At 45.4% G+C, this 27,814-nt stretch overlaps 1 protein-coding gene across 1 annotated transcript in view; it reads left to right on the forward strand.

The window, feature by feature from the left end:
- LOC115189731 (leucine-rich repeat-containing G-protein coupled receptor 5) overlaps nt 1–27,814 on the forward strand; it is a 653,393-nt gene that overhangs the window by 22,639 nt on the left and 602,940 nt on the right. The window contains exon 3 of the mRNA XM_029748273.1: nt 2,639–2,710. Within this exon, the coding sequence (XP_029604133.1) occupies nt 2,639–2,710 (72 nt within the window). The remainder of the gene's footprint in view (nt 1–2,638; nt 2,711–27,814) is intronic.

The following is a 27,814-nucleotide window of genomic DNA, read 5'->3' on the forward strand; positions in this document are numbered from 1 at the left end:
TAATACACAGTCTACCCTACAGCTACAGGCTATATTAATACACAGTCTACCCTACCTCTACAGGCTATATTAATGCACAGTCTACCCTACAGCTACAGGCTATATTAATACACAGTCTACCCTACAGCTACAGGCTATATTAATACACAGTCTACCCTACAGCAACAGGCTATATTAATACACAGTCTACCCTACAGCTACAGGCTATATTAATACACAGTCTACCCTACAGCTACAGGCTATATTAATACACAGTCTACCCTACAGCTACAGGCTATATTAATACACAGTCTACCCTACCTCTACAGGCTATATTAATACACAGTCTACCCTACAGCTACAGGCTATATTAATACACAGTCTACCCTACAGCTACAGGCTATATTAATACACAATCTACTCTACAGCTACAGGCTATATTAATACACAATCTACCCTACAGCAACAGGCTATATTAATACACAACCTACCCTACAGCAACAGGCTATATTAATACACAGTATACCCTACAGCTACAGGCTATATTAATACACAATCTACCCTACAGCAACAGGCTATATTAATACACAACCTACCCTACAGCTACAGACTATATTAATACACAGTCTACCCTACAGCTACAGGCTATAATAATACACATTCTACCCTACAGCTACAGGCTATATTAATACACAGTCTACCCTACAGCTACAGACTATATTAATACACAGTCTACCCTACAGCTACAGGCTATATTAATACACAGTCTACCCTACAGCTACAGGCTATATTAATACACAGTCTACCCTACAGCTACAGGCTATATTAATACACAGTCTACCCTACAGCAACAGACTATATTAATACACAGTCTACCCTACAGCAACAGGCTATATTAATACACAGTCTACCCTACCTCTACAGGCTATATTAATACACAGTCTTCCCTACAGCAACAGGCTATATTAATACACAGTCTACCCTACAGCAACAGGCTGTATTAATACACAGTCTACCCTACAACTACAGGCTATATTAATACACAGTCTACCCTACAGCTACAGGCTATATTAATACACAGTCTACCCTACAGCTACAGGCTATATTAATACACAGTCTACCCTACAGCAACAGGCTATATTAATACACAGTCTACCCTACAGCAACAGGCTATATTAATACACAGTCTACCCTACAGCTACAGGCTATATTAATACACAGTCTACCCTACAGCAACAGGCTGTATTAATACACAGTCTACCCTACAGCTATAGGCTATATAAATAAACACAGTCTACCCTACAGCTACAGGCTATATTAATACACACAGTCTACCCTACAGCTACATGCTATATAAATACACAGTCTACCCTACAGCTACAGGCTATATTAATACACAGTCTACCCTACAGCTACAAGCTATATAAATACACACAGTCTACCCTACAGCTACAGGCTATATTAATACACAGTCTACCCTACAGCAACAGGCTATATTAATACACAGTCTACCCTACAGCTACAGGCTATATTAATACACAGTCTACCCTACAGCTACACGCTATATTAATACACAGGCTACCCTGCAGCTACATGCTATATAAATACACAGTCTACCCTACCTCTACAGGCTATATTAATACACAGTCTACCCTACAGCTACAGGCTATATTAATACACAGTATACCCTACAGCAACAGGCTATATTAATACACAGACTACCCTACAGCTACAGGCTATATTAATACACAGTCTACCCTACAGCAACAGGCTATATTAATACACAGTCTACCCTACAGCTACAGGCTATATTAATACACAGTCTACCCTACAGCTACATAAATACATACAGTCTACCCTACACCTACAGGCTATATTAACACACAGAGTCTACCCTACAGCTACAGGCTATATTAATACACAGTCTACCCTACAGCTACAGGCTATATTAATACACAGTCTACCCTGCAGCTACATGCTATATAAATACACAGTCTACCCTACAGCTACAGGCTATATTAATACACAGTCTACCCTACAGCTACAGGCTATATTAACACACAGAGTCTACCCTACAGCTACAGGCTATATTAATACACAGTCTACCCTACAGCTACAAGCTATATAAATACACACAGTCTACCCTACAGCTACAGGCTATATTAATACACAGTCTACCCTACAGCAACAGGCTATATTAATACACAGTCTACCCTACAGCTACAGGCTATATTAATACACAGTCTACCCTACAGCTACAGGCTATATTAATACACAGTCTACCCTACAGCTACAGGCTATATTAATACACAGTCTACCCTACAGCTACAGGCTATATTAATACACAGTCTACCCTACAGCTACAGGCTATATTAATACACAGTCTACCCTACAGCTACAGGCTATATTAACACACAGAGTCTACCCTACAGCTACAGGCTATATTAATACACAGTCTACCCTACAGCTACAGGCTATATAAATACACGGTCTGTGTTCTGTGTCACCTCTCTCTGATAGATTTAAAAGGGTCTGTGTTCTGTGTCAGTGTCACCTCTCTCTGATAGATTTGGTGTAAGTCATAAAAAGCCTTTCAGGTGCGCCATCAGTTTTCTTCCCCCTGCCCTGACGATCTCTTGCGTTTTATATTCCCATGCAGGATGCTTCAGAACAACCAGCTACGACGGGTTCCAGGTGAAGCCCTTCAGAACCTCAGGAACCTCCAGTCTCTGTGAGTGTCGATCTACTTCCTCCTCCACCATCGCTGCTGCCCCGTCGAAATTAAAGAAGCTCTCTTTTCAATAGGAATGAGCCTCTTTTCTCACTACCTTTCTCCCTCTCTCTCTCTCTCTCCCTCTCTCTCCCTTTCTCCCTCTTCTCTCCTCTCTCCCTCTCTCTCTCTCTCTCTCTCTCTCTCTCTCTCTCTCTCTCTCTCTCTCTCTCTCTCTCTCTCTCTCTCTCTCTCTCCTCTCTCTCTCTCTCCTCTCTCTCTCTCTCTCTCTCTCTCTCTCTCTCTCCCTTTCTCCCTCTCTCTCTCTCTCTCTCTCTCTCTCTCTCTCTCTCTCCCTTTCTCTCTCTCTCTCTCTCACTCTCTCTCTCTCTCTCTCTCTCTCTCTCTCTCTCTCTCTCTCTCTCTCTCCTCTCTCTCCCTTTCTCCCTCTCTCTCTCTCTCTCTCTCTCTCTCTCTCTCTCCCTCTCTCTCTCCCTCTCTCTCTCTCTCTCTCTCTCTCTCTCTTAATTAAATTTAAGGGCTTTATTAACATGGGAAACATATGTTAACATTGCCAACGCAAGTTAAATAGATAATAACAAAAGTGAAATAAACAATAAAAAATTAACAGTAAATATTACACTCACAAAGTTTCCAAAAGAATAAAGACATTTCATATTATGTCTACAGTATATACAGTGTTGTAATGATGTGCAAATAGTTAAAGTACACAATGGAAAATAAATAAACATAAATATGGGTTGTATTTAAAATGGTGTTTGTTCTTCACTGGTTGCCCTTTTCTTGTGGCAACAGGTCACAAATCTTGCTGCTGTGATGAAACACTGTGGTAATTCTTTGTGGATCTGTGTAATCTGAGGGAAATATGTGTCTCTAATATGGTCCTACATTTGGCAGGAGGTTAGGAAGTGCAGCTCAGTTTCCACCTCATTTTGTGGGCAGTGTGCATATAGCCTGTCTTCTCTTGAGAGCCAGGTCTGCCTACGGCGGCCTTTCTCAATAGCAAGGCTATGCTCACTGAGTCTGAACATAGTCAAAGCTTTCCTTAAGTTTGGATCAGTCACAGTGGTCAGGCATTCTGCCACTGTGTACTCTCTGTTTAGGGCCAAATAGCATTCTAGTTTGCTCAGTTTTTTTTGTAAATTCTTTCCAATGTGTCAAGTAATTATCTTTTTGTTTTCTCGTGATTTGGTTGGGTCTAATTGTGTTGCTGTCCTGGGGCTCTGTGGGGTCTGTTTGTGTTTGTGAGCAGAGCCCCAGGACCAGCTTGCTTAGGGGACTCTTCTCCAGGTTCATATCTCTGTAGATGATGGCTTTGTTATGGAAGGTTGGGGAATCGCTTCCTTTTAGGTGGTTGTAGAATTTAACGGCTCTTTTCTGGATTAGCACCCGCATTATTTGGTGTTCTACGTTGTACACGGAGGATATTTTTGTAGAATTCTGCATGCAGAGTCTCAATTGAATTCTTGGTTGGTGAGCGGACCCCAGACCTCACAACCATAAAGGGCAATGGGTTCTATAACTGATTCAAGTATTTTTATCCAGATCCTAATTCTCTCTCTCTCTCTCTCTCTCTCTCTCTCTCTCTCTCTCTCTCTCTCTCTCTCTCTCTCTCTACCTTTCTTCTCTCGCTCTCTCCATCCCCTGTCTATCCTTGACCTTTTCCTTCTTCCTTTAAAGAAAACTCCAGGCGACTAGAGGCCATCTCCACTTTCAGTTTCAGCAACAATTACTGTGTTTTTTATCAGGCTCTCCCTCTCTCTCTCCCTCTCTCTCTCCCTCTCCCTCTCCCTCTCTCTCTCCCTCTCTCTCTCCCTCTCTCTCTCCCTCTCTCTCTCCCTCTCTCTCTCCCTCTCTCTCTCCCTCTCTCCATAAGTGGCCTGGACTGTTAATCAGCATATGAAACGGGTCTGGGAGAAAGAAACGGGGACTGATGGGGTTGGAGGGGTGGGAGAGGTGTGTGTGCTTGTGTGTTCGTGCATTTGTGTTTGTTCGTGTGTGTGCGTGTGTTCTTGTGTGTGTAAAATGGGGTGGGGAGGTACAGAGAGAGTTGGAATGAAGAGTTTAAATCAATGTGGGCCCATAGAGAGAGCCTTACCTTTGATCAGCGGAGAAGGAAGAGACGGAGAAGCAGGGAGATAGGAAGGAGAACTGAATGCAGATTATCTTTCACTGGAGTCCCTTCTCTTCTCTTCTCTTTACCTTTCTACTCCTCTCTCCTTTCTCCTCCTCTCTCCTTCCTCCTCCTCTCTCCTTTCTCCCCCTCTCTCCTTTCTCCTCCTCTCTCCTTTCTCCCCCTCTCTCCTTTCTCCTCCTCTCTCCTTTCTCCTCCTCTCTCCTTCCTCCTCCTCTCTCCTTTCTCCCCCTCTCTCCTTTCTCCTCCTCTCTCCTTTCTCCCCCTCTCTCCTTTCTCCTCCTCTCTCCTTCCTCCTCCTCTCTCCTTTCTCCCCCTCTCTCCTTTCTCCCCCTCTCTCCTTTCTCCTCCTCTCTCCTTTCTCCTCCTCTCTCCTTCCCCCTCCTCTCTCTTCCCCCTCCAAACGCACGTGGATTATCAGTCTAAGATCACATTCATTAATAAGCATTGTCCCATACGGCGTCTGTCTCGCTCAGAGCAGGTTGGCAGGGAGAACAGAGCAGCTGTTGTTACCTCAACAGGTCTGAATGTGTGTTGTACAGACAGAGTGGCTGGGTCCTAAATGGTACTATAGGGCTCTGGCCAAAAGCAGTGCACTATAAAGGGAATAGGGTGCCATTTGGGATCCAACTAGTATCTTCAGTAACAGTAGTCTTCAGTAACAGTAGTCTTCAGTAACAGTGGTCTTCAGTAACAATGGTCTTCAGTAACAGTAGTCTTCAGTAACAGTAGTCTTCAGTAACAGTAGTCTTCAGTAACAGTAGTCTTCAGTAACAGTGGTCTTCAGTAACAGTGGTCTTCAGTAACAGTAGTCTTCAGTAACAGTGGTCTTCAGTAACAGTAGTCTTCAGTAACAGTGGTCTTCAGTAACAGTAGTCTTCAGTAACAGTGGTCTTCAGTAACAGTGGTCTTCAGTAACAGTGGTCTTCAGTAACAGTAGTCTTCAGTAACAGTGGTCTTCAGTAACAGTAGTCTTCAGTAACAGTGGTCTTCAGTAACAGTAGTCTTCAGTAACAGTGGTCTTCAGTAACAATGGTCTTCAGTAACAGTGGTCTTCAGTAACAGTGGTCTTCAGTAACAGTAGTCTTCAGTAACAGTAGTCTTCAGTAACAGTGGTCTTCAGTAACAGTGGTCTTCAGTAACAGTGGTCTTCAGTAACAGTGGTCTTCAGTAACAGTAGTCTTCAGTAACAGTAGTCTTCAGTAACAGTAGTCTTCAGTAACAGTAGTCTTCAGTAAGATTTAAGGGACAGTTCCTTTTGGCCTCTTTTGTTTCCTAAATGTTGTCTTCGGAGCGAAGGGAGAGTCGGAGTGGCGGAGAGAGAGTCAGAGGGGTGAAGGGGTGAAGGGAGGGTCGGAGAGAGAGTCAGAGGGGTGAAGGGGTGAAGGGAGGGTTGGAGAGAGAGTCAGAGGGGTGAAGGGGTGAAGGAGGGTCGGAGAGAGAGTCAGAGGGGTGAAGGGGTGAAGGGAGGGTCGGAGAGAGAGTCAGAGGGGTGAAGGGGTGAAGGGAGGGTCGGAGAGAGAGTCAGAGGGGTGAAGGGGTGAAGGGAGGGTCGGAGAGAGAGTCAGAGGGGTGAAGGGGTGAAGGGAGGGTCGGAGAGAGAGTCAGAGGGGTGAAGGGGTGAAGGGAGGGTCGGAGAGAGAGTCAGAGGGGTGAAGGGGTGAAGGGAGGGTCGGAGAGAGAGTCAGAGGGGTGAAGGGGTGAAGGGAGGGTCGGAGAGAGAGTCAGAGGGGTGAAGGGGTGAAGGGAGGGTCGGAGAGAGAGTCAGAGGGGTGAAGGGGTGAAGGGAGGGTCGGAGAGAGAGTCAGAGGGGTGAAGGGGTGAAGGGAGGGTCGGAGGGAGAGTCAGAGGGGTGAAGGGGTGAAGGGAGGGTCGGAGAGAGAGTCAGAGGGGTGAAGGGGTGAAGGGAGGGTCGGAGGGAGAGTCAGAGGGGTGAAGGGGTGAAGGAGGGTCGGAGGGAGAGTCAGAGGGGTGAAGGGGTGAAGGGAGGGTCGGAGGGAGAGTCAGAGGGGTGAAGGGGTGAAGGGAGGGTCGGAGAGAGAGTCAGAGGGGTGAAGGGGTGAAGGGAGGGTCGGAGAGAGAGTCGGAGGGGTGAAGGGGTGAAGGGAGGGTCGGAGAGAGAGTCGGAGGGGTGAAGGGGTGAAGGGAAGGTCGGAGAGAGAGTCAGAGGGGTGAAGGGGTGAAGGGAGGGTCGGAGAGAGAGTCAGAGGGGTGAAGGGGTGAAGGGAGGGTCGGAGAGAGAGTCAGAGGGGTGAAGGGGTGAAGGGAGGGTCGGAGAGAGAGTCAGAGGGGTGAAGGGGTGAAGGGAGGGTCGGAGAGAGAGTCAGAGGGGTGAAGGGGTGAAGGGAGGGTCGGAGAGAGAGTCAGAGGGGTGAAGGGGTGAAGGGAGGGTCGGAGAGAGAGTCAGAGGGGTGAAGGGGTGAAGGGAGGGTCGGAGAGAGAGTCAGAGGGGTGAAGGGGTGAAGGGAGGGTCGGAGAGAGAGTCAGAGGGGTGAAGGGGTGAAGGGAGGGTCGGAGGGAGAGTCAGAGGGGTGAAGGGGTGAAGGGAGGGTCGGAGAGAGAGTCAGAGGGGTGAAGGGGTGAAGGGAGGGTCGGAGAGAGAGAGTCAGAGGGGTGAAGGGGTGAAGGGAGGGTCGGAGAGAGCGTCAGAGGGGTGAAGGGGTGAAGGGAGGGTCGGAGAGAGAGTCAGAGTGGCGGGAGGAGGTTGAAAGGATGGGGAAGAGTGCCTCAACTTTGAAGAAATGAAAGACCCACTATAAATCTTTTCTTCCTCTGATTGACAGTTGGTTTTCAGAAGAAGACAGTTGATTGAGCTGCTGTACAGATGCTCTCTGGGATACGTTGGACAATTTAACTGATTTGGAGCAGTTTCCCTTCAATGGTGTTTTGTGTCCTCTGAACAAAATATTAGAAAAATAAACCAATAAAATCAGAGAGAAGATGATGCAGTGGACTCGACTATAATGTAATAGCTGTATCTTAGTACAGTTACACAAACCTTGAAACAATGAATTAAACGGTGAATAACTGGCCGATAAATGTCCATCTGCTGATGGCTCTTCCTCCGAGACGTTGGTGAAAGAGTTATGTTGGGGAGCGTCCGCAGGCTGCTAGGGCAGAGGACTACCAAACACCTCCGAGACGTTGTTGAAAGAGTTATGTTGGGGAGCGTCCGCAGGCTGCTAGGGCGAAGGACTAACAAACACCTCTGAGACGTTGTTGAAAGAGTTATGTTGGGGAGCATCCGCAGGCTGCTAGGGCGAAGGACTAACAAACACCTCTGAGACGTTGTTGAAAGAGTTATGTTGGGGAGCGTCCGCAGGCTGCTAGGGCGGAGGACTACCAAACACCTCTGAGACGTTGTTGAAAGAGTTATGTTGGGGAGCGTCCGCAGGCTGCTAGGGCGGAGGACTACCAAACACCTCTGAGACGTTGTTGAAAGAGTTATGTTGGGGAGCGTCCGCAGGCTGCTAGGGCGAAGGACTAACAAACACCTCTGAGACGTTGTTGAAAGAGTTATGTTGGGGAGCGTCCGCAGGCTGCTAGGGCGGAGGACTACCAAACACCTCTGAGACGTTGTTGAAAGAGTTATGTTGGGGAGCGTCCGCAGGCTGCTAGGGCGGAGGACTACCAAACACCTCTGAGACGTTGTTGAAAGGGTTATGTTGGGGAGCGTCCGCAGGCTGCTAGGGCGGAGGACTACCAAACACCTCTGAGACGTTGTTGAAAGAGTTATGTTGGGGAGCGTCCGCAGGCTGCTAGGGCGGAGGACTACCAAACACCTCTGAGACGTTGTTGAAAGGGTTATGTTGGGGAGCGTCCGCAGGCTGCTAGGGCGGAGGACTACCAAACACCTCTGAGATGTTGTTGAAAGAGTTATGTTGGGGAGCGTCCGCAGGCTGCTAGGGCGGAGGACTACCAAACACCTCTGAGACGTTGTTGAAAGAGTTATGTTGGGGAGCGTCCGCAGGCTGCTAGGGCGGAGGACTAACAAACTCCTCCGATACGTTGTTGAAAGAGTTATGTTGGGGAGCGTCCGCAGGCTGCTAGGGCGGAGGACTAACAAACACCTCTGAGACGTTGTTGAAAGAGTTATGTTTGGGAGCGTCCGCAGGCTGCTAGGGCGGAGGACTAACAAACACCTCTGATACGTTGTTGAAAGAGTTATGTTGGGGAGCGTCCGCAGGCTGCAAGGGCGGAGGACTACCAAACACCTCTGAGACGTTGTTGAAAGAGTTATGTTGGGGAGCGTCTGCAGGCTGCTAGGGCGGAGGACTACCAAACACCTCTGATACGTTGTTGAAAGAGTTATGTTGGGGAGCGTCTGCAGGCTGCTAGGGCGGAGGACTACCAAACACCTCTGAGACGTTGGTGAAAGAGTTATTTTGGGGAGCGTCCGCAGGCTGCTAGGGCGGAGGACTAACAAACACCTCTGAGACGTTGTTGAAAGAGTTATGTTTGGGAGCGTCCGCAGGCTGCTAGGGCGGAGGACTAACAAACACCTCTGAGACGTTGTTGAAAGAGTTATGTTTGGGAGCGTCCGCAGGCTGCTAGGGCGGAGGACTAACAAACACCTCTGAGACGTTGTTGAAAGAGTTATGTTGGGGAGCGTCTGCAGGCTGCTAGGGCGAAGGACTACCAAACACCTCTGATACGTTGTTGAAAGAGTTATGTTGGGGAGCGTCCGCAGGCTGCTAGGGCGGAGGACTAACAAACACCTTTTCAGCCACGTAGGACTGACACACAACACACAACCAGCGAATTGATAGATAACAATGGCTGCCTCAATTGACCTTTCAGCTTTTTCTCTGGGCTGTGGGAAGAGGTTACAAAGCCAGGGAGGAGGGACAGTGAGAGGATTACAGAATCCCCTTTCAACCCAACGACAAACAAGACTGACATCTCAGGTCACTGTTCCAGTCGGGCTGGGTGGGGCGGAGGAGGAGGGGTAGCTCTCCACCAGGTAGCTCTCCTCTCTTATCGTCTCAGACCGGAGACAGGAGCAGACAGCAGGCAGTGGGTTGGAACGAGCATTTGTCTCCTCAGACAATGTGTCTGTTTTCAGTCTGAAAGCGTTATTGTTTAGGTGCAGGATAATTACAGACGTGACTGGCTCCTGACTGACTGACCCTTTAATGGAAGACAACCTGACCTTCATACAGGAGACAGGCAGGCGAACAGACAGACAAGCAAACTGACAGGCAGGCAGGCAGACAGGAGTCTTGTGCTCTCTGATCACCAGAACAAATCAGATCAGACCCGATCAGAGAAGACCAGACCAGAGAAGACCAGACTAGACTAGATCAGACCAGAGAAGACCAGACCAGAACAGACCAGAGAAGACCAGACCAGAGTTGACCAGAGCTGAGAAGAGCAGACCAGAGAAGACCAGACCAGAACAGACCAGAGAAGACCAGACCAGAGAAGACCAGAGCTGAGAAGAGCAGAGCTGAGAAGAACAGACCAGAGAAGACCAGACCAGAAAAGACCAGACCAGAGAAGACCAGACTAGACTAGATCAGACCAAAGAAGACCAGACCAGAACAGACCAGAGAAGACCAGAACACATTAGACCAGACCAGAGAAGACCAGACCAGAGAAGACCAGACCAGAAAAGACCAGACCAGAGAAGACCAGACCAGAGAAGACCAGATCAGAGAAGAAAAGACCAGAGCTGAGAAGACCAGACCAGAGAAGACCAGAGCCGAGAAGACCAGACCAGAAAAGACCAGACCAGAGAAGACCAGAGCCGAGAAGACCAGACCAGAGAAGACCAGACCAGAGAAGACCAGACCAAAGTGTAGTGGCAGGCTGAGTCTTTCTGTCTCTGCCAGGTTTAGATCACAGAGCTGGATCTCTGCAAGAAACGTCAACATAAAATTATTCCGAGCAAGCATGGACCTCCTGGCTCTGAGACGTGTCTCCTCCCCCTCCTCCCTTCCTCCCCCCTCCACAAATATACATCTACATCTTAGGACTCTGCAGAGCTCTCCGTGATGGCAGAAATGTGATCCGCACCATATTTACTAAACACGCTTCTGTCAACAATTTAAAGTGAAAATACACAAATCGCGTAAATGAATTGGAGAGAGAGGGAAGGGCTAAATACCCAGCCGTGTTTATCAGTGGAATGACAGTTGTTCTCTGCTCCCTCACGCAGTGTGTGTGTGTGTGTGTGTGTGTGTGTGTGGTCAGGACCCCCCCCCCCCTCCCCCATCCATACACTCTCTCACACACATGATGTGGTCTGAATCAACCACCCAAGGCTGTTGTGTGTGTGTGTGAGAGGGTGTGTGTGTGTGAGAGAGGGTGTGTGTGTGAGAGGGTGTGTGTGTGAGAGGGTGTGTGTGTGTGAGAGGGTGTGTGTGTGTGAGAGGGTGTGTGTGTGTGAGAGGGTGTGTGTGTGAGAGGGTGTGTGTGTGTGAGAGAGGGTGTGTGTGTGTGAGAGGGTGTGTGTGTGTGAGAGGGTGTGTGTGTGTGAGAGGGTGTGTGTGTGTGAGGGTACTGGAGGGTTCAAGGCAAAGGTGTTATTCTGCAGTTAATGAGAGCTGCCGTCTCTCACACTGCAGTGTGTTACTGAGAGCTGCCGTCTCTCACACTGCAGTGTGTTACTGAGAGCTGCCGTCTCTCACACTGCAGTGTGTTACTGAGAGCTGCCGTCTCTCACACTGCAGTGTGTTACTGAGAGCTGCCGTCTCTCACACTGCAGTGTGTTACTGAGAGCTGCTGTCTCTCACACTGCAGTGTGTTACTGAGAGCTGCTGTCTCTCACACTGCAGTGTGTTACTGAGAGCTACTGTCTCTCACACTGCAGTGTGTTACTGAGATCTGTAAGCAGACGGACCACTCCTGAACATCCCACCCACCCCACCCCAACCTCACTCCTTCCCCCGCCTCCCTCTCCCATCAACCCCTGCTCTCCTCTCCTCTCACCCATCCCAACAGCCAGGCAGATGTGCCCCTCCTTGGGGAATTTTGATTGGATGAAGCGGAGTCTAAAGTTTCCACTCGGACCACCTTGTGAGCCAGAGTTATGAGGAGGGAGCTTTGCCTCGGCTACCATCCTGCCGTCCGTCCACCTCCGACGGAAGCCCCTTTGCTATATAAAGAGAAATAAACCAGAACAATATCCTCCTATATTCCAAATAGCTCAGTCAAACCATTTATACAGGTGATGTTACAGCCTGTGAGCTTCACTATTTAACATGGATTCCGTTTCCTTCCTGGAGAGAATGAATCCATGTCAATAGCCTCTATATAACAAATAGCCCAACTGTATACTTATAGGTGATACAACAGCCAATCAGCTATACGTTCTCCTCCGTTCTTCCCTTTCCTCTTCCTGAGTGAATGAGTTGTATTCTGTTTATCTCTCCTCCTCCTCCTTAGTGAATGAGTTGTATTCTGTTTATCTCTCCTCCTCCTGAGTGAATGAGTTGTATTCTGTTTATCTCTCTCCTCCTCCTTAGTGAATGAGTTGTATTCTGTTTATCTCTCCTCCTCCTCCTTAGTGAATGAGTTGTATTCTGTTTATCTCTCCTCCTCCTTAGTGAATGAGTTGTATTCTGTTTATCTCTCTCCTCCTCCTTAGTGAATGAGTTGTATTCTGTTTATCTCTCCTCCTCCTTAGTGAATGAGTTGTATTCTGTTTATCTCTCCTCCTCCTTAGTGAATGAGTTGTATTCTGTTCATCTCTCTCCTCCTCCTTAGTGACTGAGTTGTATTCTGTTTATCTCTCTCCTCCTCCTTAGTGAATGAGTTGTATTCTGTTTATCTCTCTCCTCCTCCTTAGTGAATGAGTTGTATTCTGTTTATCTCTCTCCTCCTTAGTGAATGAGTTGTATTCTGTTTATCTCTCTCCTCCTCCTTAGTGAATGAGTTGTATTCTGTTTATCTCTCTCCTCCTTAGTGACTGAGTTGTATTCTGTTTATCTCTCTCCTCCTCCTTAGTGAATGAGTTGTATTCTGTTTATCTCTCTCCTCCTCCTTAGTGAATGAGTTGTATTCTGTTTATCTCTCTCCTCCTTAGTGAATGAGTTGTATTCTGTTTATCTCTCTCCTCCTCCTGAGTGAATGAGTTGTATTCTGTTTATCTCTCCTCCTCCTGAGTGAATGAGTTGTATTCTGTTTATCTCTCTCCTCCTCCTGAGTGAATGAGTTGTATTCTGTTTATCTCTCTCCTCCTCCTTAGTGAATGAGTTGTATTCTGTTTATCTCTCTCCTCCTCCTTAGTGAATGAGTTGTATTCTGTTTATCTCTCCTCCTCCTTAGTGAATGAGTTGTATTCTGTTTATCTCTCTCCTCCTCCTCCTTAGTGAATGAGTTGTATTCTGTTTATCTCTCTCCTCCTGAGTGAATGAGTTGTATTCTGTTTATCTCTCTCCTCCTCCTCCTTAGTGAATGAGTTGTATTCTGTTTATCTCTCTCCTCCTGAGTGAATGAGTTGTATTCTGTTTATCTCTCTCCTCCTCCTTAGTGAATGAGTTGTATTCTGTTCATCTCTCTCCTCCTCCTTAGTGAATGAGTTGTATTCTGTTTATCTCTCTCCTCCTCCTGAGTGAATGAGTTGTATTCTGTTTATCTCTCTCCTCCTCCTCCTGAGTGAATGAGTTGTATTCTGTTTATCTCTCCTCCTCCTTAGTGAATGAGTTGTATTCTGTTTATCTCTCTCCTCCTCCTCCTGAGTGAATGAGTTGTATTCTGTTTATCTCTCTCCTCCTCCTTAGTGAATGAGTTGTATTCTGTTCATCTCTCTCCTCCTTAGTGAATGAGTTGTATTCTGTTTATCTCTCTCCTCCTTAGTGAATGAGTTGTATTCTGTTTATCTCTCTCCTCCTCCTTAGTGAATGAGTTGTATTCTGTTTATCTCTCTCCTCCTCCTTAGTGAATGAGTTGTATTCTGTTTATCTCTCTTCTCCTCCTTAGTGAATGAGTTGTATTCTGTTTATCTCTCTCCTCCTCCTTAGTGAATGACTTGTATTCTGTTTATCTCTCTCCTCCTTAGTGAATGAGTTGTATTCTGTTTATCTCTCTCCTCCTCCTCCTTAGTGAATGAGTTGTATTCTGTTTATCTCTCTCCTCCTCCTTAGTGAATGAGTTGTATTCTGTTTACCTCCCTCCTTAGTGAATGAGTTGTATTCTGTTTATCTCTCCTCCTCCTTAGTGAATGAGTTGTATTCTGTTTATCTCTCTCCTCCTGAGTGAATGAGTTGTATTCTGTTTATCTCTCTCCTCCTCCTTAGTGAATGAGTTGTATTCTGTTTATCTCTCCTCCTCCTTAGTGAATGAGTTGTATTCTGTTTATCTCTCTCCTCCTTAGTGAATGAGTTTTATTCTGTTTATCTCTCTCCTCCTCCTTAGTGAATGAGTTGTATTCTGTTTATCGCTCTCCTCCTTAGTGAATGAGTTGTATTCTGTTTATCTCTCCTCCTCCTTAGTGAATGAGTTGTATTCTGTTTATCTCTCTCCTCCTTAGTGAATGAGTTGTATTCTGTTTATCTCTCTCCTCCTCCTTAGTGAATGAGTTGTATTCTGTTTATCTCTCTCCTCCTCCTTAGTGAATGAGTTGTATTCTGTTTATCTCTCTCCTCCTCCTTAGTGAATGAGTTGTATTCTGTTTATCTCTCTCCTCCTCCTTTGTGAATGAGTTGTATTCTGTTTATCTCTCTCCTCCTCCTTAGTGAATGAGTTGTATTCTGTTTATCTCTCTCCTCCTCCTTAGTGAATGAGTTGTATTCTGTTTATCTCTCTCTTCCTCCTTAGTGAATGAGTTGTATTTAATTGAAGAGAGACTAATTTAGGTTCCCTGGCCACTGTTGGGGTTTGCTGTAATTTGAGGAAAATGTAACTGTTTGGAGCCAGAGGCCAAGAGAGCCTGAGTCTGGGAAATGATCTCAGGCATGCTAACAGTTCCATGGGCCACACACACACACAGGTCAACTTTTGGAAGTGTAATGTTTTTGTTTATTATATATTTCACTTGCTTTGGCAATGTTAACATATATGAGAGAGAGAGAGGGGGGGGAGAGAGAGAGAGAGAGAGAGAGAGAGAGAGAGAGAGAGAGAGAGAGAAACTCCACTATAGTGGTGACGCAATGCAGCTGGCGCACAAGGCTTTTTAAAGAGATGCGGCGATTAAAATGTCCTGGTTTTTCTGAAGTGGTTGTCTTTTCATTTGAGTAGTGCCCCCCCTGGCCCTCAGAGCTACCCTCCTCTCCTCTCCTCTTTGTTGAAATGGGTCCCAGGCAGACACTTGAGTTGTAATTGAGGCTCCAACGCAGATTCTCTCTCTCTGCTATGCCATTACGAGACTAACTTTTCAAAGCCCCGTGCCAACCGAGGCGTTGTTTTTATGGCCCTGGCCAGTGCAGGAAAGGATTAGTGAACAATGCCTTTATCTAGTCGTCTGCTTTAACGCAGAGGCCCTTTGAAATATGCCGACACCAGGGATGTGAAAATGCTGGAAAGGAGATATTGTCTGCGTCCCAAATGGTGCCTTATTCCCTATGTAGTGCACTACTTTAGACCAGAGCCCTACTCCCTATATAGTGCACTACTTGAGACCAGAGCCCTATTCCCTATATAGTGCACTACTTTAGACCAGGGCCCTATTCCCTAGGTAGTGCACTACTTTAGACCAGAGCCCTATTCCCTATATAGTGCACTACTTTAGACCAGAGCCCTATTCCATATGTAGTGCACTACTTTAGACCCCGGGAGAGAGAGAGAGAGAGAGAGCGAGAGAGAGGAGATACTGGGTATGCACCCTGGGAGAAAGAGGAGATACTCGGTATGCACCCTGGGAGAGAGAGAGGAGATACTGGGTCTCACCCTGGGAGAGAGAGAGAGGGGAGACACTGGGTATGCACCCTGGGAGAGAGAGAGAGGGGAGACACTGGGTATGCACCCTGGGAGAGAGAGAGAGGGGAGACACTGGGTATGCACCCTGGGAGAGAGAGGAGATACTGGGTATGCACCCTGGGAGAGAGAGAGAGGGGAGACACTGGGTATGCACCCTGGGAGAGAGAGAGAGGGGAGACACTGGGTATGCACCCTGGGAGAGAGAGGAGATACTGGGTATGCACCCTGGGAGAGAGAGAGGAGATACTGGGTCTCACCCTGGGAGAGAGAGAGAGGGGAGACACTGGGTATGCACCCTGGGAGAGAGAGGAGATACTGGGTATGCACCCTGGGAGAGAGAGAGGAGATACTGGGTATGCACCCTGGGAGAGAGAGAGAGGGGAGACACTGGGTATGCACCCTGGGAGAGAGAGAGAGGGGAGACACTGGGTATGCACCCTGGTAGAGAGAGGAGATACTGGGTATGCACCCTGGGAGAGAGAGAGGAGATACTGGGTATGCACCCTGGGAGAGAGAGAGGAGATACTGGGTCTCACCCTGGGAGAGAGAGAGAGTAGATACTGGATTGGTCCTAATTAGTTACCTTTGTGTTCAGTGTGTATGGAGAACAGAGGAGAACAGAGCAGAACAGAACAGTGGTAGGTCCTTTGCTGAGCTTTTTCATTTGTGACGCATTTAAACGCGGCTGACTAGGATAGGAACTCATTACACACGGCTGACTAGGATAGGAACTCATTACATGCTTCTGACTAGGATAGGAACTCATTACACACTTCTGACTAGGATAGGAACTCATTACACACGGCTGACTAGGATAGGAACTCATTACATGCTTCTGACTAGGATAGGAACTCATTACATGCTTCTGACTAGGATAGAAACTCATTACACGTGGCTGACTAGGATAGGAACTCATTACACGCGGCTGACAAGGATAGGAACTCATTACATGCTTCTGACTAGGATAGGAACTCATTACATGCTTCTGACTAGGATAGGAACTCATTACATGTGGCTGACTAGGTTAGGAACTCATTACACGTGGATGACTAGGATAGGAACTCATTACACACGGCTGACTAGGATAGGAACTCATTACATGCTTCTGACTAGGATAGGAACTCATTACATGCTTCTGACTAGGATAGGAATTCATTACATGCTTCTGACTAGGATAGGAACTCATTACATGCTTCTGACTAGGATAGGAACTCATTACATGCTTCTGACTAGGATAGGAACTCATTACACATGGCTGACTAGGATAGGAACTCATTACATGTGGCTGACTAGGATAGGAACTCATTACACACGGCTGACTAGGATAGGAACTCATTACACGCGGCTGACTAGGATAGGAACTCATTACATGCTTCTGACTAGGATAGGAACTCATTACATGCTTCTGACTAGGATAGGAACTCATTACATGCTTCTGAATAGGATAGGAACTCATTACATGCTTCTGACTAGGATAGGAACCCATTACACGCGGCTGACTAGGATAGGAACTCATTACATGCTTCTGACTAGGATAGGAACTCATTACATGCTTCTGACTAGGATAGGAACTCATTACATGCTTCTGACTAGGATAGGAACTCATTACATGCTTCTGACTAGGATAGGAACTCATTACACGCAGCTGACTAGGATAGGAACTCATTGTACGCGGCTGACTAGGATAGGAACTCATTACATGCTTCTGACTAGGATAGGAACTCATTACATGCTTCTGACTAGGATAGGAACTCATTACATGTGGATGACTAGGATAGGAACTCATTACCCGTGGATGACTAGGATAGGAACTCATTACACGTGGATGACTAGGATAGGAACTCATTACATGCTTCTGACTAGGATAGGAACTCATTACATGCTTCTGACTAGGATAGGAACTCATTACATGTTGATGACTAGGATAGGAACTCATTACCCGTGGATGACTAGGATAGGAACTCATTACACGTGGATGACTAGGATAGGAACTCATTACACGTGGATGACTAGGATAGGAACTCATTACACGTGGATGACTAGGATAGGAACTCATTACACGCGGCTGACTAGGATAGGAACTCATTGCATGCGGCTGACTAGGATAGGAACTCATTACACACGGCTGACTAGGATAGGAACTCATTACATGTGGCTGACTAGGATAGGAATTCATTACACACGGCTGACTAGGATAGGAACTCATTACACGCGGCTGACTAGGATAGGAACTCATTACATGCTTCTGACTAGGATAGGAACTCATTACATGCTTCTGACAAGGATAGGAACTCATTACATGCTTCTGACTAGGATAGGAACTCATTACATGCTTCTGACTAGGATAGGAACCCATTACACGCGGCTGACTAGGATAGGAACTCATTACATGCTTCTGACTAGGATAGGAACTCATTACATGCTTCTGACTAGGATAGGAACTCATTACATGCTTCTGACTAGGATAGGAACTCATTACATGCTTCTGACTAGGATAGGAACTCATTACATGCTTCTGACTAGGATAGGAACTCATTACACGCGGCTGACTAGGATAGGAACTCATTGTACGCGGCTGACTAGGATAGAAACTCATTACATGCTTCTGACTAGGATAGGAACTCATTACATGCTTCTGACTAGGATAGGAATTCATTACATGCTTCTGACTAGGATAGGAACTCATTACATGCTTCTGACTAGGATAGGAACTCATTACATGCTTCCTGACTAGGATAGGAACCATTACACGCGGCTGACTAGGATAGGAACTCATTACAGGCTTCTGACAGGATAGGAACTCATTACATGCTTCTGACTAGATAGGAACTCATTACATGCTTCTGACTAAGATAGGACTCATTACATGCTTCTGACTAGATAGGAACTCATGACACGCGGCTGACTAGGATAGACTCATTGTACGCGGCTGACTAGGATAGGAACTCATTACATGCTTCCTGACTAGGATAGGAACTCATTACTGCTTCTGACTAGGATAGGAACTCATTACTGTGGATGACTAGGATAGGAACTCATTACCCGTGGATGACTAGGATAGGAACTCATTACACGTGGATGACTAGGATAGGAACTCATTACATGCTTCTGACTAGGATAGGAACTCATTACATGCTTCTGACTAGGATAGAAACTCATTACATGTGGATGACTAGGATAGGAACTCATTACCCGTGGATGACTAGGATAGGAACTCATTACACGTGGATGACTAGGATAGGAACTCATTACACGTGGATGACTAGGATAGGAACTCATTACACGTTGATGACTAGGATAGGAACTCATTACACGCGGCTGACTAGGATAGGAACTCATTGCATGCGGCTGACTAGGATAGGAACTCATTACACATGGCTGACTAAGATAGGAACTCATTACATGTGGCTGACTAGGATAGGAACTCATTACACACGGCTGACTAGGATAGGAACTCATTACACGCGGCTGACTAGGATATGAACTCATTACATGCTTCTGACTAGGATAGGAACTCATTACATGCTTCTGACTAGGATAGGAACTCATTACATGCTTCTGACTAGGATAGGAACTCATTACATGCTTCTGACTAGGATAGGAACCCATTACACGCGGCTGACTAGGATAGGAACTCATTACATGCTTGACTAGGATAGGAACTCATTACATGCTTCTGACTAGGATAGGAATCAGTACATGCTTCTGACTAGGATAGGAACTCATTACATGCTTCGACTAGGATAGGACTCATTACATGCTTCTGACTAGGATAGGACTCATTACACGCGGCTGACTAGGATAGGACTCATTGTACGCGGCTGACTAGGATAGGAACTCATTACATGCTTCTGACGAGGATAGGAACTCATTACAGGCTTCTGACTAGGATAGGAACTCATTACATGCTTCTGACTAGGATAGGAACTCATTACATGCTTCTGACTAGATAGGAACCATTACGCGCTGACTAGGATAGGAACTCATTACATGCTTCTGACTAGGATAGGAACTCATTACATGCTTCTGACTAGGATAGGAACTCATTACATGCTTCTGACTAGGATAGGAACTCATTACATGCTTCTGACTAGGATAGGAACTCATTACATGCTTCTGCTAGGAAGGACTCACACGCGGCTGACTAGGATATGAACCTCATTGTACGCGGCTAACTAGGATAGGAACTCATTACATGCTTCTGACTAGGATTAAGAACTCATTGCACGCGGCTGACTAGGATAGGAACTCATTACATGCTTCTGACTGGGATAGGAACTCATTACATGTGGCTGACTAGGTTAGGAACTCATTACACACGGCTGACTAGGATAGGAACTCATTACACGCGGCTGACTAGGATAGGAACTCATTGCACGCGGCTGACTAGGATAGGAACTCATTACACGTGGATGACTAGGATAGGAACTCATTACACCGGCTGACTAGGATAGGAATCATTACATGCTTCTGACTAGGATAGAACTCATTACATGCTTCTGACTAGGATAGGAATTCATTACATGCTTCTGACTAGATAGGAACTCATTACATGCTTCTGACTAGGATAGGAACTCATTACATGCTTCTGACTAGGATAGGAACTCATTACATGCTGCTGACTAGGATAGGAACTCATTACATGCTTCTGACTAGGATAGGAACTCATTACATGCTTCTGACTAGGATAGGAACCCATTACACGCGGCTGACTAGATAGGAACTCATTACATGCTTCTGACTAGGATAGGAACTCATTACATTGCTTCTGACTAGGATAGGAACTCATTACAATTTTCTGACTAGGATAGGAACTCATTACATGCTTCTGACTGATAGGAACTCATTACATGCTTCTGACTAGGATAGGAACTCATTACACACGGCTGACTAGGGGAACTCATTGTACGCGGCTGACTAGGATAGGAACTCATTACATGCTTCTGACTAGGATAGAACTCATTACATGCTTCTGACTAGGATAGGAATTCACATGCTTCTGACTAGGATAGGAACTCATTACATGCTCTGACTAGGATAGGAACTCATACATGCTTCTGACTAGGAGGAACGCATTACACGCGGCTGACTAGGATAGGACTCATTACATGCTTCTGACTAGGATAGGAACTCATTAACATGCTTCTGACTAGGATAGGAACTCATTACATGCTTCTGACAGGATAGGAACTCATTACACGCGGCTGACTAGGATAGGAACTCAGTACGCGGCTGACTAGGATAGGAACTCATTACATGCTTCTGACTAGGATGGACTCATTACATGCTTCTGACTAGATAGGAACTTTACATGCTTCTGACTAGGATAGGAACTCATTACATGCTTCTGACTAGGATAGGAACCCATTACACGCGGCTGACTAGGATAGAAACTCATTACATGCTTCTGACTAGGATAGGAACTCATTACATGCTTCTGACTAGGATAGGAACTCATTACATGCTTCTGACTAGGATAGGAACTCATTACATGCTTCTGACTAGGATAGGAACTCATTACATGCTTCTGACTAGGATAGGAACTCATTACCCGCGGCTGACTAGGATAGGAACTCATTGTACGCGGCTAACTAGGATAGGAACTCATTACATGCTTCTGACTAGGATAAGAACTCATTACATGCTTCTGACTAGGATAGGAACTCATTACATGTGGCTGACTAGGTTAGGAACTCATTACACACGGCTGACTAGGATAGGAACTCATTACACGCGGCTGACTAGGATAGGCTCATTGCACGCGGCTGACTAGGATAGGAACTCATTACATTGTGACTAGGATAGGAACTCATTACACCGGCTGACTAGGATAGGAACTCATTACCTTCTGACTAGGATAGGAACTCATTACATGCTTCTGACTAGGATAGGAATTCATTACATGCTTCTCACTAGATAGGAACTCATTACATGCTTCTGACTAGGATAGGAACTCATTACATGCTTCTGACTAGGATAGGAACTCATTACATGCTTCTGACTAGGATAGGAACTCATTACATGCTTCTGACTAGGATAGGAACTCATTACATGCTTCTGACTAGGATAGGAACCCATTACACGCGGCTGACTAGGATAGGAACTCATTACATGCTTCTGACTAGGATAGGAACTCATTACATGCTTCTGACTAGGATAGGAACTCATTACAATTTTCTGACTAGGATAGGAACTCATTACATGCTTCTGACTAGGATAGGAACTCATTACATGCTTCTGACTAGGATAGGAACTCATTACACGCGGCTGACTAGGATAGGAACTCATTGTACGCGGCTGACTAGGATAGGAACTCATTACATGCTTCTGACTAGGATAGGAACTCATTACATGCTTCTGACTAGGATAGGAATTCATTACATGCTTCTGACTAGGATAGGAACTCATTACATGCTTCTGACTAGGATAGGAACCCATTACACGCGGCTGACTAGGATAGGAACTCATACATGCTCTTCTGACTAGGATAGGAACTCATTACATGCTTCTGACTAGGATAGGAACTCATTACATGCTTCTGACTAGGATAGGACTCATTACATGCTTCTGACTAGGATAGGAACTCATTACCTGCTTCTGACTAGGATAGGAACTCATTACACGCGGCTGACTAGGATAGGACTCATTGTACGCGGCTAACTAGGATAGGACTCATTACATGCTTCTGACTAGGATAAGAACTCATTACATGCTTCTGACTAGGATAGGAACTCATTACATGCTTCTGACTGGGATAGGAACTCATTACATGTGGCTGACTAGGTTAGGAACTCATTACACACGGCTGACTAGGATAGGAACTCATTACACGCGGCTGACTAGGATAGGAACTCATTGCACGCGGCTGACTAGGATAGGAACTCATTACATGTGGATGACTAGGATAGGAACTCATTACACGCGGCTGACTAGGATAGGAACTCATTACATGCTTCTGACTAGGATAGGAACTCATTACATGCTTCTGACTAGGATAGGAATTCATTACATGCTTCTGACTAGGATAGGAACTCATTACATGCTTCTGACTAGGATAGGAACTCATTACATGCTTCTGACTAGGATAGGAACTCATTACATGCTTCTGACTAGGATAGGAACTCATTACATGCTTCTGACTAGGATAGGAACTCATTACACGCGGCTGACTAGGATAGGAACTCATTACATGCTTCTGACTAGGATAGGAACTCATTACATGCTTCTGACTAGGATAGGAACTCATTACAATTTTCTGACTAGGATAGGAACTCATTACATGCTTCTGACTAGGATAGGAACTCATTACATGCTTCTGACTAGGATAGGAACTCATTACACGCGGCTGACTAGGATAGGAACTCATTGTACGCGGCTGACTAGGATAGGAACTCATTACATGCTTCTGACTAGGATAGGACATTTACATGCTTCTGACTAGGATAGGAATTCATTACATGCTTCTGACTAGGATAGGAACTCATTACATGCTTCTGACTAGGATAGGAACTCATTACATGCTTCTGACTAGGATAGGAACGCATTACACGCGGCTGACTAGGATAGGAACTCATTACATGCTTCTGACTAGGATAGGAACTCATTACATGCTTCTGACTAGGATAGGAACTCATTACATGCTTCTGACTAGGATAGGAACTCATTACACGCGGCTGACTAGGATAGGAACTCATTGTACGCGGCTGACTAGGATAGGAACTCATTACATGCTTCTGACTAGGATAGGAACTCATTACATGCTTCTGACTAGGATAGGAACTCATTACATGCTTCTGACTAGGATAGGAACTCATTACATGCTTCTGACTAGGATAGGAACCCATTACACGCGGCTGACTAGGATAGGAACTCATTACATGCTTCTGACTAGGATAGGAACTCATTACATCTGACTAGGATAGGAACTCATTACATGCTTCTGACTAGGATAGGAACTCATTACATGCTTCGAGGATAGGAACTCATTACATGCTTCTGACTAGGATAGGAACTCATTACACGCGGCTGACTAGGATAGGAACCATTGTACGCGGCTAACTAGGATAGGACTCATTACATGCTTCTGACTAGATAAGAACTCATTACATGCTTCTGACTAGGATAGGACTCATTACATGCTTCTGACTGGGATAGGAACTCATTACATGGCTGACTAGGTTAGGAACTCATTACACACGCTGACTAGGATAGGAACTCATTACACCGGCTGACTAGGATAGGAACTCATTGCACGCGGCTGACTAGGATAGGAACTCATTACATGTGGATGACTAGGATAGGAACTCATTACACGCGGCTGACTAGGATAGGAACTCATTACATTCTCTGACTAGGATAGGAACCATTACATGCTTCTGACTAGGATAGATTCATTACATGCTTCTGACTAGGATAGGAACTCATTACAGCTTGACTAGATAGGAACTCATTACATGCTTCTGACTAGGATAGGAACTCATTACATGCTTCTGACTAGGATAGGAACTCATTACATGCTTCTGACTAGGATAGGAACTCATTACATGCTTCTGACTAGGATAGGAACCCATTACCCGCGCTGACTAGGATAGGAACTCATTCATGTTCTGCTAGGATAGGAACTCATTACATGCTTCTGACTAGGATAGGAACTCATTACATTTTCTGACTAGGATAGGAACTCATTACATGCTTCTGACTAGGATAGGAACTCATTACATGCTTCTGACTAGGATAGGAATCATTACACGCGGCTGACTAGGATAGGAACTCATTGTACGCGCTGACTAGTAGAACTCATTACATGCTTCTGACTAGGATAGGAACTCATTACATGCTTCTGACTAGGATAGATTCATTACATGCTTCTGACTAGGATAGAACTCATTACATGCTTCTGACTAGGATAGGAACTCATTACATGCTTCTGACTAGGATAGGAACTCATTACACGCGGCTGACTAGGATAGGAACTCATTACATGCTTCTGACTAGGATAGGAACTCATTACATGCTTCTGACTAGATAGGAACTCATTACATGCTTCTGACTAGGATAGGAACTCATACACGCGGCTGACTAGGATAGGAACTCATTGTACGCGGCTGACTAGGATAGGAACTCATTACATGCTTCTGACTAGGATAGGAACTCATTACATGCTTCTGACTAGGATAGGAACTCATTACATGTGGATGACTAGGATAGGAACTCATTACACGTGGATGACTAGGATAGGAACTCATTACATGCTTCTGACTAGGATAGGAACTCATTACATGCTTCTGACTAGGATAGAAACTCATTACATGTGGATGACTAGGATAGGAACTCATTACCCGTGGATGACTAGGATAGGACTCATTACACGTGGATGACTAGGATAGGAACTCATTACACGTGGATGACTAGGATAGGAACTCATTACACGTGGATGACTAGGATAGGAACTCATTACACGCGGCTGACTAGGATAGGAACTCATTACATGCTTCTGACTAGGATAGGAACTCATTACATGCTTCTGACTAGGATAGGAACCCATTACACGCGGCTGACTAGGATAGGAACTCATTACATGCTTCTGACTAGGATAGGAACTCATTACATGCTTCTGACTAGGATAGGAACTCATTACATGCTTCTGACTAGGATAGAACGCATTACATGCTCTGACTAGGTAGGAACTCATTACATGCTTCTGACTAGGATAGGAACTCATTACACGCGGCTGACTAGGATAGGAACTCATTGTAGCGGCTGACTAGGATAGGAACTCATTACATGCTTCTGACTAGGATAGGAACTCATTACATGCTTCGACTAGGATAGGACTCATTACATGCTTCTGACTAGGATAGAACTCATTACATGCTTCTGACTAGGATAGGAACCCATTACACGCGGCTGACTAGGATAGGAACTCATTACATGCTTCTGACTAGGATAGGAACTCATTACATGCTTCTGACTAGGATAGGAACTCATTACATGCTTCTGACTAGGATAGGAACTCATTACATGCTTCTGACTAGATAGGAACTCATTACATGCTTCTGACTAGGCAGGATCATTACACGCCTGACTAGGATAGAACTCATTGTACGCATTCTAACTAGGATAGAACTCATTACATGCTTCTGACTATGAAAACTCATTACATGCTTCTGACTAGGATAGGACTCATTACATGCTTCTGACTGGATAGCTCATTACATGTGACTAGGTTAGGAACTCATTACACGGCTGACTAGGATAGGAACTCTTACCGCGGCTGACTAGGATAGGAACTCATTGCACGCGGCTGACTAGGATAGAACTCATTACATGTGGATGACTAGGATAGGAACTCATTACACGCGCTGACTAGGATAGGAACTCATTACATGCTTCTGATAGGATAGGAACTCATTACATGTCTGACTAGTAGGAATTCATTACATGCTTCTGACTAGGATAGGAACTCATTACACTCTGACTAGGATAGGAACTCATTACATGCTTCTGACTAGGATAGGAACTCATTACATGCTTCTGACTGGATAGAACTCATTACATGCTTCTGACTAGGATAAACTCATTACATGCTTCTGACTAGGATAGGAACCCATTACACGCGCGACTAGGATAGAACTCATTACATGCTTCTGACTAGGATAGGAACTCATTACATGCTTCTGACTAGGATAGGATTCATTACATGCTCTGACTAGGATAGGAACTCATTACATGCTTCTGACTAGGATAGGAACTCATTACATGCTTCTGACTAGGATAGGAACTCATTACATGCTTCTGACTAGGATAGGAACTCATTACTGCTTCTGACTAGGATAGGAACTCATTACATGCTCTGACTAGGATAGGAACCCATTACGCGGCTTCTAGGATAGGACTCATTACATGCTTCTGACTAGGATAGGAACTCATTACATGCTTCTCTAGGATAGGAACTCATTACATGCTTCTGACTAGGATAGGAATTCATTACATGCTTCTGACTAGGATACTCTTACATGCTTCTTACTAGGATAGGAACTCATTACATGCTTCTGACTAGGATAGGACCATTACACGCGGCTGACTAGGATAGGAACTCATTACATGCTTCTGACTAGGATAGGAACTCATTACATGCTTCTGACTAGGATAGGAACTCATTACATGCTTCTGACTAGGATAGGAGCTCATTACATGCTTCTGACTAGGATAGGAACTCATTACACGCGGCTGACTAGGATAGGAACTCATTACACGCGGCTGACTAGGATAGGAACTCATTGCACGCGGCTGACTAGGAATAAACTCATTACATGCTTCTGACGAGGATAGGCTCATTACTGCTTCTGACTAGGATAGGAACTCATTACATGCTTCTGACTAGGATAGGAACTCATTACATGCTTCTGACTAGGATAGGAACCCATTACACTGGCTGACTAGGATAGGAACTCATTGACATGCTTCTGACTAGGATAGGAACTCATACATGCTTCTGACTAGGATAGGAACTCATTACAATTTTCTGACTAGGATAGGACTCATTACATGCTTCTGACTAGGATAGGAACTCATTACATGCTTCTGACTAGGATAGGAACTCATTACACGCGCTGACTAGGATAGGAACTCATTGTACGCGCTGACTAGGATAGGAACTCATTACATGCTTCTGACTAGATAGGAACTCATTACATGCTTCTGACTAGGATAGGAATCATTACATGCTTCTGACTAGGATAGGAACTCATTACATGCTTCTGACTAGGATAGGAACTCATTACATGCTCTGACTAGATAGGAACCATTACACGCGCTGACTAGGATGGAACTCATTACATGCTTCTGCTAGGATAGGAACTCATTACATCTTCTGACTAGGATAGGAACTCATTACATGCTTCTGACCTAGGTAGGAACTCATTACATGCTTCTGACTAGGATGGAACCATAACACGCGGCTGACTAGGATTAACTCATTGTACGCGGCGACTAGGATAGGACTCATTACATGCTTCTGACAGGAAGGAACTCATACATTCTTCTGACTAGGATAGGAACTCATTACATTTGGATGACTAGGATAGGAACTCATTACCGTGGATGACTAG

This window comes from Salmo trutta, unplaced genomic scaffold, assembly GCF_901001165.1.
Source record: "Salmo trutta unplaced genomic scaffold, fSalTru1.1, whole genome shotgun sequence".
In the NCBI taxonomy this organism is placed as follows: Eukaryota; Metazoa; Chordata; class Actinopteri; order Salmoniformes; family Salmonidae; genus Salmo; species Salmo trutta.